General features: G+C 45.8%; 1 protein-coding gene across 3 annotated transcripts in view; it reads right to left on the reverse strand.

Annotated features, from left to right (window-relative positions):
- The window catches only part of CHST11 (carbohydrate sulfotransferase 11), a 170,217-nt gene extending 153,511 nt beyond the window's left edge, over window positions 1–16,706 (reverse strand). For 2 of the 3 annotated variants that reach the window (XM_059817090.1, XM_059817091.1), the window contains exon 1: window positions 16,604–16,706. In XM_059817090.1, the coding sequence (XP_059673073.1) occupies window positions 16,604–16,706 (103 nt within the window). Of the gene's footprint in view, window positions 1–16,588 lie in introns of all 3 variants that reach the window. The other variant, XM_059817092.1, reaches the window with a different exon arrangement.
- Window positions 16,707–17,522: the final 816 nt, after the last annotated feature.

Below are 17,522 nucleotides of genomic sequence, written 5' to 3' on the forward strand. Positions count from 1 at the left end.
CCTACATGTTCATATCCCACCAACCTCTTATGCTCTTATACCCATCCATTTAAACCCAAACAGTGGGCTTAAATATTGTAACAATTCTGTAAATTCCAGGATTACATCAGATGTTGTTCTGGTCATCTGTAAGATAACTGACTTTACCAGGTCTGAAGAAGTAGCTGCTCAGCAGGCATGGGGTGTTCCTAGCTATAACTGCTATGTGTTTCAATGTTGTTTTGAGAGGGGGTCGTGTGTGTGTGTCCGTCCCCCCCAAGCATGTTCACATTTACCATCCAAAACTGGGAAAGTCTAAAAGCAATGATTAACTACAACGCATTACATCTGTGCAAAACATGAAACCCTTATGATTGTGGCGGTGGAACAACCGGCACAGCAAATTCTTCTCACTGCTTACCACTTGCCTCTGGGCTCCTCTGCAGCACAAGGCCATCTGTGATGCCTGTCAGAGCCTTTTGCAGAAGTCGGTAAGTGAGCAAATCACACAAACGAGCTAGTAACCCAATTGCCAGGGCCCCGAGAACACCAACAGGCCTTAGTTGCCCTGACGAACCTCCCTGAGAACCCCCATCCACACCCCCAGTCCACAAGCCTGCAGGTCTACTTAAGCTCAGGCCTGGGCACCCAGTCCTGACCTAAGCTATATCATGGGTGGCTCTATGCCCAACCTTTTCTCCTGATGTCCAAACTTACTGGCTGGTCTTCCTGGATGGACCTCATACCTTTTTTATGGTTGGACCTCATACCTTTTTTATGGTTAAGCCCTCTCTTCTGGGTGGACATATTCTCAACTTGTTACCTCACCCTACTTCACACCATGGCCAGAGCCTGTCACAACCCTGCTTGGGTGCCGTGGGGCTGCACCCCTTACTGAGGCCACTCTCCACCCTGGGCTCACCCTCAACTCCCATCTCATCGCCCCTCATGGGGAGCCCCACTCCTGCTGCTCCTTGACACCTATATCTCCCCATGTTAAAAGAAAAAGGGATAAACAGAAGCAAAGTTGCAGTAAAAATAACTCATTAAAAGTCTGCAAGGAACACATTGCCTTTCTGACAAGGAAGTAAAAATCTTCTGGACCCAAACAATACAAGAGGTGCAAAGTATCAGACACTATTAATGATTTCTGCCTCTAGTTTAATCACACACCACAGTATAAGGCAATTCACTAGGGGTCTGTTCAACCTACTAAGCTCCAGGTTTACTACTGAATGACTTTGGGCAATGTCAGCAGAACAGGGACATGCAAGCTGGAAGGGAAGAGATGGTCCTGGTGACCAAGGGTCAACTCCCAGCTCCTCCAACAGCCTCCTGGATGGTTGTCAGCAGTTGCTGGGAAGGAGGTTAATTTTACCAATTTAGCCATTTTACTGCAACCTAGTCTCCCAACAATGCAGATCACCCACATACACCACTGTTAGCAGCACTGTCCAAGAACAGAGCTGGGACACAGCTCATCCTGACACAGATGCCGCGAGTCCACACTGCTCATAGTGGCAGTTCAGCCTAACTCCCTGCAAAGCAGGCTATCTGCCTATCCCAGGAAGGAGGCCAGCTGACCAATTTACCTAGCGTAAGCTCATGGTGTTGGTATAATGCAGTACGAGATAGGCAGTGAAGAACACAAGTGGGAAGCTGTGGACAATCTATGCTTGGCTCACCCATGCCACAGACAGGGACATGTGTATCCTTACTTCAGTAGTAATGAAAGTGTGAGTGTTCTCTCCACCCACACCTTGGAGCTCCCATGAAGCCTGTATCTGCACAGAAGCCCATTTCAAAGCAATTCAAAAGTGAAGTGGTAATTGGGGTCAAGCTCAAGCTCACACTTGAGTTTGAATAAATCTGTCAGAATTACCAGCTTTGGTAGCCAGCAACTGTTTTCAGCAATAACTTGCTATTCTGTTGTGCCGGGGCTACCGCCTACCTATGTTGAACTGGACAGATTCAGAGCAGCTCATTACATATGTCGGTGTTGCCACCGCATGTCAGGCATGACAGGCTTCTATCATCAAGATCTGGTCTGTGGTGTGCCTGCCACAGGACTCTGCTTCAGCAGAGTCACAAAGGTAGAGAGTATCCCAGTGCTGCAGAAGAGCAAGAACAGAGATTAAAGCAAAGCATGAACCAAGCAACCCCTCCTTCCCGCCAGCTAATTGCTATGGTTCACTTGAATATGAACTCCAATCTTTGCACCCTCTGTTCTGGATTAAAGTCCTTAAAAAGAAGTCCCAGCCATACTTTAGCCATGGATGCAGAAACACAAACACTGGATTCTCAGATCACGTTCATTTACAGCATGACCCCTTGCAGCTGCCTCACTTGCATATGAGAAAGTGACATACATTCAGGTCATAAGTGCTTAACTTGCAATTTTGACCTCTCAACCTTGTATTGTAGCAACAGATTATTGGCAGCCTGGGAAGACAAAGCTTCTTTCCTTCCTGGGGTCAACCTCTTCTCCCTAAGCACCATCTTATAACAGAGACAAAGAAAGTAGCAAGTAAAATAAAATCCAAATCTTATTCCCTGAACTTGAAGATGTCTCCACTTGTTAAAAACTAGCAAATCCGGTTGCCAAAGGGCACAGGAACAGATGGGAACTGAAAGGGCTACTACATAAATTAAACACAAACACTGGTTGTCTGCTCAAAAATCAGCTCCTTTAATTTCCACAGATGTGGCCATAGTGCCGTTCATACACCCACCATCCTCAAGCGAAGGCATGTATGTTTTTCCAGTTTGCTACATAACTATGTTGTGCTTAAAACTGCCTACAGCTAGAAAAGATGACAAACATGACACAAACCTGCTATTTACAGCAAGGATGCTAAACATGAAAAAAAGACTCCATATGTATTTTTAGGCTATAATTGAAGTTTTAAAGTAGCCCTTCTCCTGAACATGCAAATGCAGATGTAGTGTGCTGGCAATCTAGTACCAGCCACAACTTGTGGCAGAACAACATTTTTCATAACTTAATGCAAAATTAATCTCTGACAGACGAGCAAGAACCAAACAAACCCCAGAATTTCACAGATGCAGGTATACTTTTGGCTACGCTTGTTTGACTATGGCGCAGGACACAGACTTCCAGATCAGCAAGGGAAGGAAAAGACAGGAAGGAAAGTATTCCTAGATGTCTTGCAGTGCTGACAAAAGGCCTGTCTCTTCAAAATGCCTCACTGCAGCTCATGACTACAGCTGTTAGTCCTATGCACTTGTGGGAAACAGTCAAATGCATTCAGCAAGATAGACAGGAAGTTTTCTGTTCACATTTCCAAGACTGAGGTAGAAAATACCCTTTCAAACACGTTAAGTAGCACCAGTTTCCCCACCTTGAACAGCATTGCATGAAGCATTACTTCTGATGCCCCAGACCTCCACAGGAATGGAAAAAGATGGTAGATTTAAATCGAGGCTTTTCTGAGCAGTAGCAAACACATTCATGAAATGCTGTACAAGAGATTTCTGTTTCAAGGAATGATCACCAGCAATGTCACACAGCCGCCACAGAGAACATGGAGGTCTAAAAGGGAAGTATCTGGGAGACCATCAGCCAGCAGCTGCAGCCCCTCACACAGATCGCTGATGTTACCCTTCTGGTAAGTGATGGGAACTTTGACCTTAGAACTGCAATAAAATAAGAATGAGCAAAGTGCAGGGTTGATACGTTTTACAGAGAGGAAGTATTTCAATTTACAGGTGTGTTAATCATGGGTGTGTGAGTAAAAACCCAGGATTATCATGCACATCAGCCTTGATTGTCACTTTCTGGACACAGGAAAACCATAAAAAGGGTATGGTTTTATTGTATGTGCTTTTCTCCACCCCACCCCCACCTGTTTTTTTTTTAAATAAACTTAATTTGCCAGCAAAACCTCTAGCAGACCTGGGCACAAAGGCAAAAGAAAACAAAAAGGGAAGAGGCAGGCCTTTTTGCCGCCTCTATTAATCATAAATCCAGTAAATCTTTTACTGGCAAAAGCTGTCCAAGCACAATGCTATCTCGAGTAAGACAGGCTTGCTATTCCAGAAAAGAGATTTCTAAGCACAGGCATGGCCTCCATCTCAGTTTGTCTAAATCCAAACAATAACATGACATCTCAACAGGCATTTGCATAATGGCATTGTCATGACACTTGCACCTAGACAACCACTTTCCTGTGTTGAGCACTAAGTAGAGGATAACCTTCCCAGACAAAGAAATGGCTCCCTGTTGCTTAAATAGTACAAGAGAGAAAGTAGCTGAAGAATAAATAAGGTAGCTGAAATGCTGTCTGCACAGGGCAGGAAAGAACTGGCAGGAGAACCCCAGTTTCCTGAGCTGCAGTGTCCCTCATCCATTAGGCAACACTATACTCTTAGTCAGTGACTACATCTCTTAAGTGATGGAAGCACCAAAAATATCAGATGTTCCTACACAGCAAACTTTGCCATACTCGACTTGGAAAGGAGGATGTTTTGCTGCTTGCTTCCAAGCTCCATTTATGCAACCTGGCTTAAAGCTGGTCGCACAATGCTGAAATATTAGAAGATGCTGACTAGAATTACCTCCCAAGTGCTAGTGAGAGCCTTTGATGTTTTTCCTTCAAGTATGCCTTCAACTTCTAATCCAGAAAAGAAAGGCTATACAGCATTTGTCGGGGCATACACAGGGAAGATGTATACTTTAGAAACCTAAACATAAAGGCAAAACACAGTGAAAAATTAGAAGCTTGTTTATGTCTCTGCTCTGTAGTACAACCAAGCAGACAATGTCTATAGCTTAGCATCAGGACTCAGATGACCTGGGGCAACAACTCATGGTCCCATGGAGGCAATACCTTTTACAGGAGAGTTCAAAAGGAGCTCTCAAAGCCCCATATATCTGCAACAGGAGGACTTTCCTGGCAGGAGCTCCATGAAGGACACACAAGACTGTCCACAACAGTCATCCTCACAAACCTAGAGCACACCTGGATGGGGCTGCAGTGGTGGCACTTTGGCTGTGCCTGACATCTAGTTCGCACTACGATCTATTCCAACCCTAAAGGGGATTGCAGCCCTCAGATCATGCAAGTGTCAGGCTCCACAAAACCATCCTACACTCAAGTTTTATACCTGAATGCATCACTAACCTGGTGCGAAATCATTAACCAAATCCCTGCACACATACCCTTCCTGTCCATGCCTCAGTTGCCCTAGCTGTAGAGTGCAGAAGAAAGTATGACCTACTCTGTAGAACATTTTTAAGCCTTCTGATGAAAGCACAGTATTACCACCACAGAAGTAGACTTGGGCCCAAACTCTCAAAGACTTCCAAAAATACTCCTCCTAACTTGCTGCTAGTGAAAGCTTTCAACTGCAGCAGATAACAGGAAAGCACAGACTTGCCATTACCCAATATACAACACACATTGCTTGACATTCAGCAGTGTTTCCAAGCTCCCACAATGCTGGAGAAGTACACCGGGCACAAACCGTTCTGGCAAGGTAAGAGCAGTTGAGGTACAATCTGAAGACAAGAGACCCCTCACAGCTGGAAAAGGAACATGAAATAAATCTCACTTCGTCACATCCCAATGAACATAGAAACATGCAAAACATCTACAGAATATAAAAGAAAACTAAAACGAAGGGGGAAAAAGTCTATGTAAAGATTGGCAATGGGAAACAATCCAAGCTAGTTTGGACATGCAAGAATTACGGCCTGTTTCCCTTGGTGCCCAACCACACTGGAGGGAATGAGACGCATTTCTAGTTGCACAAAGAGTTCTCACAGTAACGTGTTACCATGCTGGTTACAGCATTCTTGAGATAGATGAAGCTGTAAGTCACTGACATTATACTCATGTATAGGCTTTGTGCATTACTAATCATCTGGACACAATAGCCACATGTATATTTTTGTTTTGCAAACTGTCCTGGCATCCTCTGCAAAAATTGTCCTTTCTCTACTCTGCAAGATTTTAGGAGAGGCGGTAGGGAAACAGGCAACAGAACAGGGAAAGACTCACCAGAGACACTGATGTGTTCTGGGGAAAAAAAAAGCTGGATCAAGACAGCCAAATATAAGACGATTTTAATTTAATCATGTCTGTCTTATATTATCCGTTTCAGCTCATTTAGTATCTCAAAAGAGTTTTCTCTCAAAATAGTTAACAGCTCCAGAAGCCCCAAGTTTTTCCCAGTTTTTTCTTTCATGCAATTACACTTTTGCTGTCACACCAGAAATATTAATAGCCTTTTTTGCGTGGGATAGAGAAGCTCTACAGCAGGACCAGACAACTTCAATCATATTGATGGCCTACATGCTAATGGTTACATATAGCTTATCTGTCAATGTAATTTCCACTGAAACTAATGAAAATAGACAGCACCCCCTTTATTACTTCAAGCATGTATCTCTATGGGGGAAAAGCTACCATTCACTTGAATGCAAAAGTACTCTGTGAAGGACAAGTGAGAAAGCAGAAAAGCAAAGCTTTTTTCTATTGTATATTGCCCTGTAGGAAGACACAGAGGGACAAATTCTCCTTTTCATTACAGTAATTTAATCCAGAATTGATATAACCAAGTCAATGGAGCTGACCCAGATTTAGAGGGAAGAAACAGTTCAGAGCTCCACCCAAGTCTGCAATCCTTATTTCTGCCACCATGGGGTATGTGTGCCCTTTATGCAATTCAAAAAGCCTCTGCTCTGGAACAGTAGACCTGACCCAGTGCTTACTAAAATCAACTGAAAAGCAACCATTGACTCCTCCAGTCAATCATGCAGACCTCATGCAATCAATCCACCAGCATATTCAAACCACTCAATGTACCCCTTTCAGAAAAAGTCAAAAAATCTTATCGCTTGCCCAAAACAAAAACCCAAACCCAACCGTCTAGCAGGCAGCCATGTTCATCCTATTTGAGCTTCCCTAAGTTTGCCACAAAGGACCACCAGGTCTGGTTTATGAAGACAAGGAGGAAGGTGGGGAGGCAGAGGTCAGCAGGCATGGTCCACAGGATTGGCAGCAGGAACTCTGCACAACGCCCAGCTGACGGATCTCGCAGCCATTACTAAACCAAGAGAGCGGGACGCAGCAATGCTTGGGAGGCAGAGTACACGTATCAGTAGCCACCCTGATTCTCCGGTGTCTTCGTCCCACTTGATTAGCAATTACGTCAACTTCATAATTATGTGCACACATACACACACTTAACTCCAAAGATAAAACGCCTATCCCCATCTGGAAACTCAAAATATATTTTAGAAGCTAATCAAGACGAAAATATACAATCAAGACAGGCTTTATCAGTTTTATATTTATGACCCCAACTGACACATTTTATTAATCACCAAGTGTTTAAAAAGTGTTACTTCCCTCCCCCTCAGTTACTATAAATTCTCCGCTCTCACTTCCAACACAGGCTGTAAAAATACAGTTTACTAGAAGGACATGTTCAGCTGCTGGTACCCACCAGTGTGGGTGCAGAATGTGCTATTCCATGTCAGGTCACTTCAGATAATACAGACTTTTTTGTTCTGCCAGCATACCAATCAACTTCAAAGCACAATAATGCAAATAGTCTTTAAAAGGATTTTAACTACCTAAAGCTCTTTGTTTTAAGACTAGGTATTACAGCAGCGATCATCCGTGGGATCCAATTATAACCACCTTATTAATTATACGTCTACCTTCCCTAATCCAAAAAATCCCTACAAGTTACCCATTTTAAACTTTTTGGCCCCCTTATATAATCATTTATCAGCCAAAAAAGCATGAAAATTACTAGCTACAAAGTATGTCATTTGTTAAATTACTTCAGAAGGCATTACTGAGACATTACCTTTTTACTGTTTACAAAAGGTATCTTAAATTGTCAGAATGTCCTAAAAATGAAGAGGTGTTGATTTTTAAAATAAAACAAACTAGGAAAAAACCTCACAGTTCTCTGCTTTTTACAGACTACAATGTGTTTGAAAAGTGGATTGAAACCCAACAAAGCCTTTTATTCCTTGTGGATTATTATGTGTGGACTTTGCAATTAAAAACCACTGTCTCCCACCACCCAGCCAAGGGACACAAAAAGACGCAATCTTTTGCTATTAAAATTAGTAAGAATGACATCTTTTAGCCTGAGACAACGTTCAAAGCAGCAGCATTTCCTCTGCAGACCAAGCACAGATGAGAAGGACCATATCCTCCTCATTCACTTACTACAGAAGAGAGAAAAATGGGGGCCAGATCCTGCAAAACCATATGCCATGCAGATCACCTTACTCACATCCTTGAAACCAAGGCTACTTCTCATTGCAAAATTAAGAGCAGACAACATTTACAGAATGCGGTCATTTCACACCTGTTTTTCCATGGTGCGGTCCACCTACCTTCATGCCATTTGTTCGATAGAGTTACCATCTCCCAAACCCCTGGAATCACAGTGCTGTGAGAAATTCTGCTCGATTGCATTGTTTGTATTTTCCATTTGCCCCAGCACCTTCTTTTACGTTTTTTCATAGGAGTGTGAAGCCATTGCAGCAGTGATTGATAGTAACGGATGCAAAGTCATCCTTCGGTGCCTACAGCCTGGCACTAACAAGACGAAGGCTACCTTGAAGAGGCACTCTTACTGTTCAAGCTGATATACCCCCTTAAAAATTCCTGCTTTCCCACAGCCTAGAAGGAATTAATAAAATTAGTACTTCTCTCAAGCTGGATGTTTCCAAACATTGTATAAGTTGAGAAGAAATAACAGAAATGAGAAACCACACTGACTACACATTTCAATCAGTAAAATAACAAAGGCACCTACATGGAGCCCTTGGCACTTCTGGGATTATTTCAATAACAAAGAACTTCATATTCCTTACAGCAGCCTTGTCAGGAGAAAAGGGTTTGCACTTCAGAAATCAATGCATTTGGATTAACTGGGCCACCAACTACAGATTTTGTAGGGAGAGAGACTATGGGTGGGTGCCTGCATACATGCATGCACACGCATTTGTGTGCGCAGCCCTTTCTTTTTTAAGTCATCATTTTATAAGTGCTCACACTCAGCTTTTTTAATCCAGAGAGTCAGGGTTTTTTCCTCCTGACAAATTTGAAATACTAAGTTTCCAAATCTAGCCTTAATGTCAGTCAGTATGCTCTAATGACGTTTTACTCCAAAGTTTCCAGTGGCAGTCATCTAATTTTATTTCTTTTAAATAACATCCCCTTCAGATGCTTACAAACTAAATGTTAATGCCTCACTTAGGACCTCATTTCTAATGTGTAAAATTAATAAGGCCAAAAGCAAAGCTGTCATTTACTTTCATTACCAACATTGGGCAAGGTGTAAAAAGCAACCAAAAAGAGCATATTAATTTAAAATAAAAACAATGTGAAATGCATGAGGTATTTAAATGTGAAATGCATGAGGCGGGGAAATTTCTTTAATACAGGGAAGCCTCCCTGACTCACATGGACACAAAGTTTGCTTGCTGCAAATTAACAAATGCTTGTGCTGCACCTATTTATACTACGCTGTTTAGTCAAAGTCCTTTTAGCACGTCACAGAAATGAGGATCCTGTCATCTGCACTGCCTCTCCAAGACCTGCCAGCACAAAGCTTTTCAACCCTCTTTAAGTTCATAGAGCAGAACAGGTAAAACAAGCCAGCTCCCACAGACACATCTGGAACTCCCACAGACACATCTGGAACTCCCACATCCTCTGTGAGGGGCTGCCCACCAGCCCCCAGGGACCAAAGAGGGCACCACAGAAGGGGCAGAGCAAAGGATGTACACTGCCACAGGATGGTCACTACACTCTGTACACTTATTCCTTATACATAAATGCACATTATTTGTGCACTGGCTGCCTTTCATTAGGTACTCTGTAGTGATGCTACAGCTGGTGTGACAACTCAAGAGGACAGTGGGGAAGGAGCTGAAATCTAACAGGGGCCATTCATTTGAAAATCTACAACTTCAATTTGACATGAGGGAATGGATCTACTCCAGACTATCTCGCAAACAACTAACTCCTTATTAAGGAGTATGTGGAGAGGGCAAGCCAACAAACCACATTTATTGATCCGGCATTAAATGAAAAATGGGGGATAACAACATTATGCAAGAGAAGCAACACTGAGTCCAAGCATGTATGTGATATTTTGATTTATTCAAGAAACATTAGTTTCAGGTGCCAAACAATTACATGAAAGGGGAACACTCTGCATCCTCCACTGATTACATTCACAAAATTGCAATCCAAGAAAATCCCTCGGTCTGGAGGCATGAGCCAGAGATAATTAAGAACTGAATTCTCTCATTGGTTCACTGTAGTCTCTGGTGGTCTCATCTTCTAGTTAGGAGCATGAGGCTTGTGCCAGAAACACCACTTTGTCACATGCAAGCATTCTGCCTGCAACAAAAGGATGCTATCTACAGCTTGCATACTGAAACAGCAATAAGGAGGAATTAACCAAACTCTACAGTTTTACTTGCAACTGTAAGGACAAATACCTACCTCATCCACAAAGATCTAACATGAATGGGCTCCAGAGGGAACAGGAACATCCCACAAATCACAAACATGCTTTGAAATGTTATCCTTGTAATAGCAGGTGGCTGCTCAATCTAAATGACCCACCACAGACATCTCTTCATCATTATCCCAGACACACTAGGTCTACACAAATGCAAAATTCCTAAACTTAATTTTATTTCCTTAAGGTAAAGGGGAAAACTCCTGCTCTTTTTATTGATTTGAACTAGGCCCTTCACTCGCACATCCACACTTGATTTTATATACACCAACACTTAAACAAGTCACACACAGAACTCAAATATTTACCTTGAACAACAAGAACAATCTGCAAGAAAAACTATCAGATTCAACCCCTTGTGTCCCCCAACCGTGTCCTTAACTCCCTCAGGATCACCTTAGAGTCGACACATAATACATATGCATCAGCCCAAAAGGCTTGAGAGGAAAAAACTGTGCTGAAATGACATTCACACAAGGACAACTGCAGCAGCTTTGTCAGGCTGGATTTGATACAGTATGTCTGGCAACAGAGTCAAACAAAATACAGTATTGCTGGCTTTGGGAAAAGTAACATCAATCTAATTTCTTCCAATTATCTGAACCACTTTTAGAGGTAGTTACATGGTACAGTACAAGATAAACTACCTGTCACTTCTGAAAAGTAATGGAAACAATTTTAAGAAATATGCTCACCCTATAAAGAGATAAAATTGACATACTAGTTGCACTTGATCAACTGTATAAATTTGTTCATAAAAAGCACTAGGCATTTTTGCTCTGTATATTTATTTCTAAAGAAAAAAGAAAGTTTCTATTCACATTTACTTTAGCTGACGTCTAACTTTTTCAGAGATAAGTCATGACACTTTTACATCTGTGAATACAGAGTGTTAATGCTATGGAAGTCAGCACACAGTTTCCCCCATATTGATTCACAGTAACAAAAAAATTAAAAGCTTATAAAAATCTACATTGTAGAAGTGGTAACTGTGGAGCAATAATAAACTGAATTTATCAGAATGCTTAAGACATCACTTTGATAGTGCCAGGTAATTTTTGATTGAATACATTCAGAAACCGGTATTTCTTAAGGTCAGCAAGCAGTTGTTGCAAAAAGCTACACTCATATGTACCGAGACACAAAAAAATGCCCTGCTAGTAAGTTTAATATTCACTAAGATTCAAAGAGCAGTTTAACTCTCAACTTAAAGCAGTTCCAGACTACCAGTACCTTTGAGAAGAGGGACCAGAGTAAGTTTGCTCACACTGATGATGCAGTCCCACAGAAATCAATGAAGAGCTTATAAGGACACCGACAAAAGGATACAGCATGGCTCCCTCACAGGCGCACGGCAGGGTTTCTGCCTGCAACTGGGGGATGGATTTCATGGCATGCAATTAGATGAGGGCCAGATTCTGGTGGCTGTCAAGTGAATTCCATTTCTCAGTATCCCAAACAGAATAATTTAAAACCAGTATACGGAGTCCATCAAAGGAATGCCACACACCCACTGCTTTGCAGATCTCATTCCCCTTCACAAGCAGGGGAGAAAGCAAGGATCAATTGCAAGATGGGAGACTGCTGCATTGATTTTCAAACAGAATCTTCCATCAAAACCAGTGGTGAGCTTGTCTTCAGACATAAGGAAAAAATCTCATGTGACCTGAGTTGTTCTGACATTTGAGCAAAGGTAGACATCAGCCTTCTGTAAGGAACATGCAGCTATCAGTCACACAGTGCTGCACACGTAACGAAGACGGGAGACAAGTCTGAGGATCTATCCTTTGTTAGCATCCATAAGAGAACAGTAGAAATCTAAAACAGGAGATGAAAAAAGGAGCTAAAACATTCTGGTCTGCAGTGGAGGAAAATATTGAGTTTAGAATAAGCAAGTTTCATAAACTGGTCTCAGCTAAGGTAAAGACAGTACTAATTATTCCACCTTTATGTGGTGTTTTTCATCTTGAAGGATGCCAGCACATCACCAGTCCGACCCCAGCCTAGCAGAGCAGCTCCTGCCTGCACTTACTGACACACAGTTGCCCCACTCACTGCCGCTGGGATGTCTACAGAAGAAAGTAAACACATCTCGGAAAGTGTAGGCAGGCTAAGGACTAGTGAGCGAACTGATTTCACAGGAAAGGCAGCAGATACAACTATGATGGGCTGTCATCGAAAACCCCAAGATTGACCCATTGTACACAGACAGAAGACACAGGAGCATAGAGCAATAATCAGGTTGCACTCAGTTACGCAGGTAGCACATGGCAGGAGAGTGAAGGGCGGAAGTATTCCGATGCAAGAGCCAGGGAAAAATCTCCATCCAGCTATAGCAAACACTGCAGAATGTTTTTTTCTTTTCAGAAAGAGCTAGACAGGTAACAGGAAAACACACCACATTCCCCACTGCCATTTCCTCCCTCAGGAACAAACAGTCCCCCAAACCCTCAGATAAGCCACAAAAGCCAGGATCATCTCTGAAGTTTTCTTTGCAGTGCTCCTGAGCACCGGAGAGCAACATCATTCACCCTCCCGCACCAGCAACTGGTCGGGGAACCTAATTCGGAAGGGTGGGTTCCCCAGCACATAGGCAATCTCTGCCAAAATCCAGACAATGCAAAGGTGCATTAACCAGACAGCACATTTACCACCGGCTTCCCAACAAACAATGGGTATGGAGCCAAAAAGAACAAGGAGTAAAAAGGACCTGATCTCCTTCCAATACGCTGGTATTTCAGATACAGCACAAGGGACACAACATCACATTCTTTCGCAAAGATAAGGCTAAGCTCATCTTCCCTGCTTCGGGTGTGTTTTTGTTGTTATGGGGGTTTTTTGGTTGTTTGTTTTTAAGAGAGGCTTGTGTTAACTATGTCATTTTCCTTTTTATCCCAAAGAAAAAAAACACCTGTCAGCAGAAATTTGTTTTTCTAATGTTTCTAGCAAGAGATCTACATTCAGAACTCCTAAAATGGAAAATGCCCCTCTAAGAGATGAAGAGTTGTCTTGTCCCCGAGAGGGAGTTGGACTCATCATTTGGTGGCCTTCTAGCATCTTTCACCTTCTCTGTCTCACACCTAAAATTGTTTGGAAAGCTCTGTAGGCAGAGAACAAGTCTCCTGAAAATCACCAAGAGAACTTGGGGGATAAGGAAGAAATTGCCAGATTTTTAATAAGGAGCTGCTTGCAAAGTTCTTGCGAAGAACTTAACTGAAAACGTTATTTTCCATCCAAAAGGTTTGGGTGGGAATTTTTCAGCTAATTCTGATTGCGAAGTGCCTATCTTAGAGAGCACAGTAAGTTACCAACAACAATGACAAGTGGCAAGCCAGGGTATGAGAGACAGCTCCCTCTGGTAGCTGTCCTAAGACACATACTCCAGCCGAGACCAGCTAAAATTTAGAACAACACAACAAAAAGGATCTTGGCCAAGATTTTAAAAACTCTTAATACCTCCAGTCCCATCCCACCTGACACGCTCTCTGCTCAGGGTCCGGCTCCAGTGAAGTTAGACATACATCAAGATGGGTTACTAATGTATCTTAAAATAAGGATATAATGCCTCAAAATGATCTGCTACCTGATGTATATCACACTGGCAGGTCTACTACCACCGTCTCTCCTGACCCTTCAAGAACTCCGCATTAATCTATCACTTGCACCACATACAATCACGTAATAGATACCTAGTGAAAATAGCTGCTTCAAGCCTCACAAACCATACGTAAACCAAATGGCCACACTCTGTATGGGTCTAGATTAGAGTTTGATAGATTGCTAGCAGTTTTCACTATAGAAACAGCCCACAAAAAAAGCAGAATCAGTTATGATCAAAAAGGTACAATAAAGATGGACAGGTTGTGATTGCATTTATTTCCAGATCTACTCCACTCACGCTAACAACCTAAGTATGTGTGAAACGGAAAACGGGTGCAGATTATCCCTCTGGTGAATTCACAGCATCGCATTCCCTTCTCAGAGTTTACAGCAAATCCTTTGAATTTTACTAAAATCTCAGCCTATTTATAGTTTCACAATAGCACAAATATAAAGCCATAATGTTCAGCAGTTAGCTTTAGAGCATACTGAAAATTCTTGAAAGGTGATTTTTCTACATTCAAAAATTCACAGAAGAATATTTAATTTAATCTCTCACCTACTGCATGCTGAGTTTGTGTTCCAGCAGTATAATTCATTTGAAACAAGGGGAAATAATAACTCTTGGCCAAGTTTTCTGAATGTGTGCAAACTATGTTACCTGTGGAATGCAACCAATGAAAATATCATACTTCTATTAAACTGGTAAAGCTGTGTTACAATCAACAATTCTGCACAGTGCCTTGAAGCTCTAAAATAAAGTCTCCCCCAGGCCTGCTAAGGGCTGTAAGCATGGAGCAGACACAGCAGGAAAGAAAAAATATGCTAATTTTTCCAAGGAGTTGGCAGGTATTAACACAGATGGGCACCATATGAGAACACATTCATCAAACAAATGATACCAACTTTGGAGGAGCAGACAGCTGATAGAAAAACACCAAACAGGACTTGGCTTCACCACAGAACAGTAGATCTACTGATTCATAATCCTATCAGCACACTAAGCCTCTACCATTTGACTCCAAGAACTTTACGGAAAAGTCATTTTTATCAACTATGGTTTGGTAGTCACAACCAGGGAAGGAAAGAGTCAAACTGAGTATGTCCTTTTTCTTTTTACCAAGCTGCGACCTCTGTTTTTTGCTACAGCTATGCCTGTAGCCACGACACTCGGGAGCTGGCAGGGGAGATTTACAGGTACGGCTGAGAAGACTCGTCTGCCGAGAAGCGTGGCCACTCTGCCAGCTACAGCTGTTGCTCTGCCAAGAGAGAGCACTCCCTCTGACAAGCCTCGCTCCTCTACTCAGCTGTCAGAACCCTCCAAGAAGACACTGCAAGTGCAATTTCCACCTCATTTCTCAGGCCGGAAGGGGAAAAAGTGAGACAGACAGATCAAAATTAATTATTTTTCTTGCCACGCTGGATAAATTTCGCAGCCGAGCTGCACAAAGCAGTCTCACTGCAATCCATGATGGATCTGTGCACACAGCTGACAGCACATTAAGTTTCCGTAGCCCAATGCCACCTTTGTGTGAATCCGCAGCGGACCTACAAACGACTTCCACGGGAGCCAGTATCTGCTGCCCCCAGGACAGCTCTATCCCTAGCGTCCACCGCGCTTGAAAACTGGAAAATCGAAGTCGCATTAGACAGTCAGGAGTTTGGACCGGGGCTTATTACGCCCCAGCATGCCACCCCGCAGTTTGGGTCTGTGCAGACGGCCGTGCCCAGCCAGGAGCACCACCAGGAGCTCCTCAGCCGCCCCAACACCCCGGGGGGAGGCAGGGCCGGGCAGAAGCGGCCCCGCTGCGGGCGCCCGGCTCCCCCGCGCCGCGGGCAGGGACGGCCCGGGCCCGGCAGCCGCCCCGGGCAACTTGGGCGAGCCGGCGCGAAGTTGCCCGCCGGCAGCCGCGGGTGCCCCTGGCCGGCCGCGATGTCCCCGACGCCCCCAAAACCGAAAAGCAGCGAAGCCGAGGGCCCGCAGCCCCGGCGGCGGATGGGGGGGCCGGGCCGGGCCGGGGGTCCCCCTCTGGGTGGGGAGTGACCCGCGGGGGCCGGGCAGCTCCCGGCGCCGCTCTCCGCCCCAGCCGGCTCGCCGGCCGGTGCCGACCCCGTCCCTCTTCCCCAGAGGCGCGATGTAAGGCAGAAAGCAATAAAATTTCAGAATAAAACAACTTTCCTCCCTCCCGCGGGAAGTTTCCTGCGGGGGACGAGGCGGCCTTCCCGCGGCTGCCCCGGGCGGTGGCCGGGACGGGGCTGCCGGCCGGACTGCAGGACGCTGCGCCCGCCGCCGCCGAGCCCCGCGCCAGCCGCAGCGGCGCCGGGAGGCGAGAGCCAGGGCCGGCGGCTGCCGGCGAGGGCTCCCGGGGCGCCCGCCACCTGCGCCGGCGGGGAGCGGGGCCGGCGCGGAGCCGGGCGTTACCCTCCGCGGGGCCGGTGCCGACGCCGTTGCGGTGCCGGTGCGGCGGTGCCGGTGCCCTACCTGGTTGCAACATACTTTGGAAATAGAAGATGACGAGGATGAAGGAGCCCACGGAAGTGACCAGGACCATTCTGCACACCCGGTTCATCCTCATTACTTCCAGCACCGCCGGCTTCATGGCGTTGTCCGGCGGCGCAGAGAGGGGCGGCGGAGCGCGCACGGCTGGCGCTGAGAGCCGCTCCGCGCCCGCGGCGCTTCGAGGTGCCGGGGAGAAGCCGCCGCCGCGCCGGTGGATGCCCGGGCGCCCGCGCCCCGCACCGGGGGGCGCTAATGCCTGCTCTGGGCGTGACCACGCCGCGCGCCAGGCGGAGGGGCGCTCTGCGCCGCGCAGGGGGGGAGGTGGCCCAGGCGGGGAGCCGGGGCGGAGCGCGCCCCCCCCTCGCCAAGGGGAGAGATGGTCCCGCCCGGCGGCGGCGGCGGCGGCGGGCGGGGACGCGCCGGGCTGCCTCGAGGGGCCGCAGCCGCCGCGGGGCGCGCTCCGCGGGGGGAGGGGCGGGGCGTGCCGGGCGCGTGCGGGCGCCGCAAGGGCCAACGGGCGTTGCTGGCGCTGAGGGAGGAGGCGGCTGCGGGGGCTCCCGCCGGCCCCTCACGGCTCGGTCGTCCTCGCCGGCGGCGGCCGCCGCCGTTGCGGCCCCTCTGCCTGTGAGCTTGACTACCTCTGGGTCACTCTCGCCCTCCTCAGGGGCTTTGGGTCCGCCAGCCCGCCGGCGGGTCGGCGAGGAGCGGGGCCGCCACCGCCTGCTGGGCTGCCCCCGGCCCGCTGTCGGCCCGTGCGAAGGAGGCTTTTCCCCGCGCCCCGTTTGTAGAGAGAAAGTCGCCCACTTTTTTTGTGTGTGCGTGGTGCCTGTCACTCTGTTAATCCTAAATGCTTTCATCCACGTCTTCTCTCGCTTTAGTATTATGTAAGACAAAATTTTATAGGCAGCCCTCGTCG

The sequence above is a fragment of the Gavia stellata genome, chromosome 4 (assembly GCF_030936135.1).
Source record: "Gavia stellata isolate bGavSte3 chromosome 4, bGavSte3.hap2, whole genome shotgun sequence".
Lineage (NCBI taxonomy): Eukaryota > Metazoa > Chordata > Aves > Gaviiformes > Gaviidae > Gavia > Gavia stellata.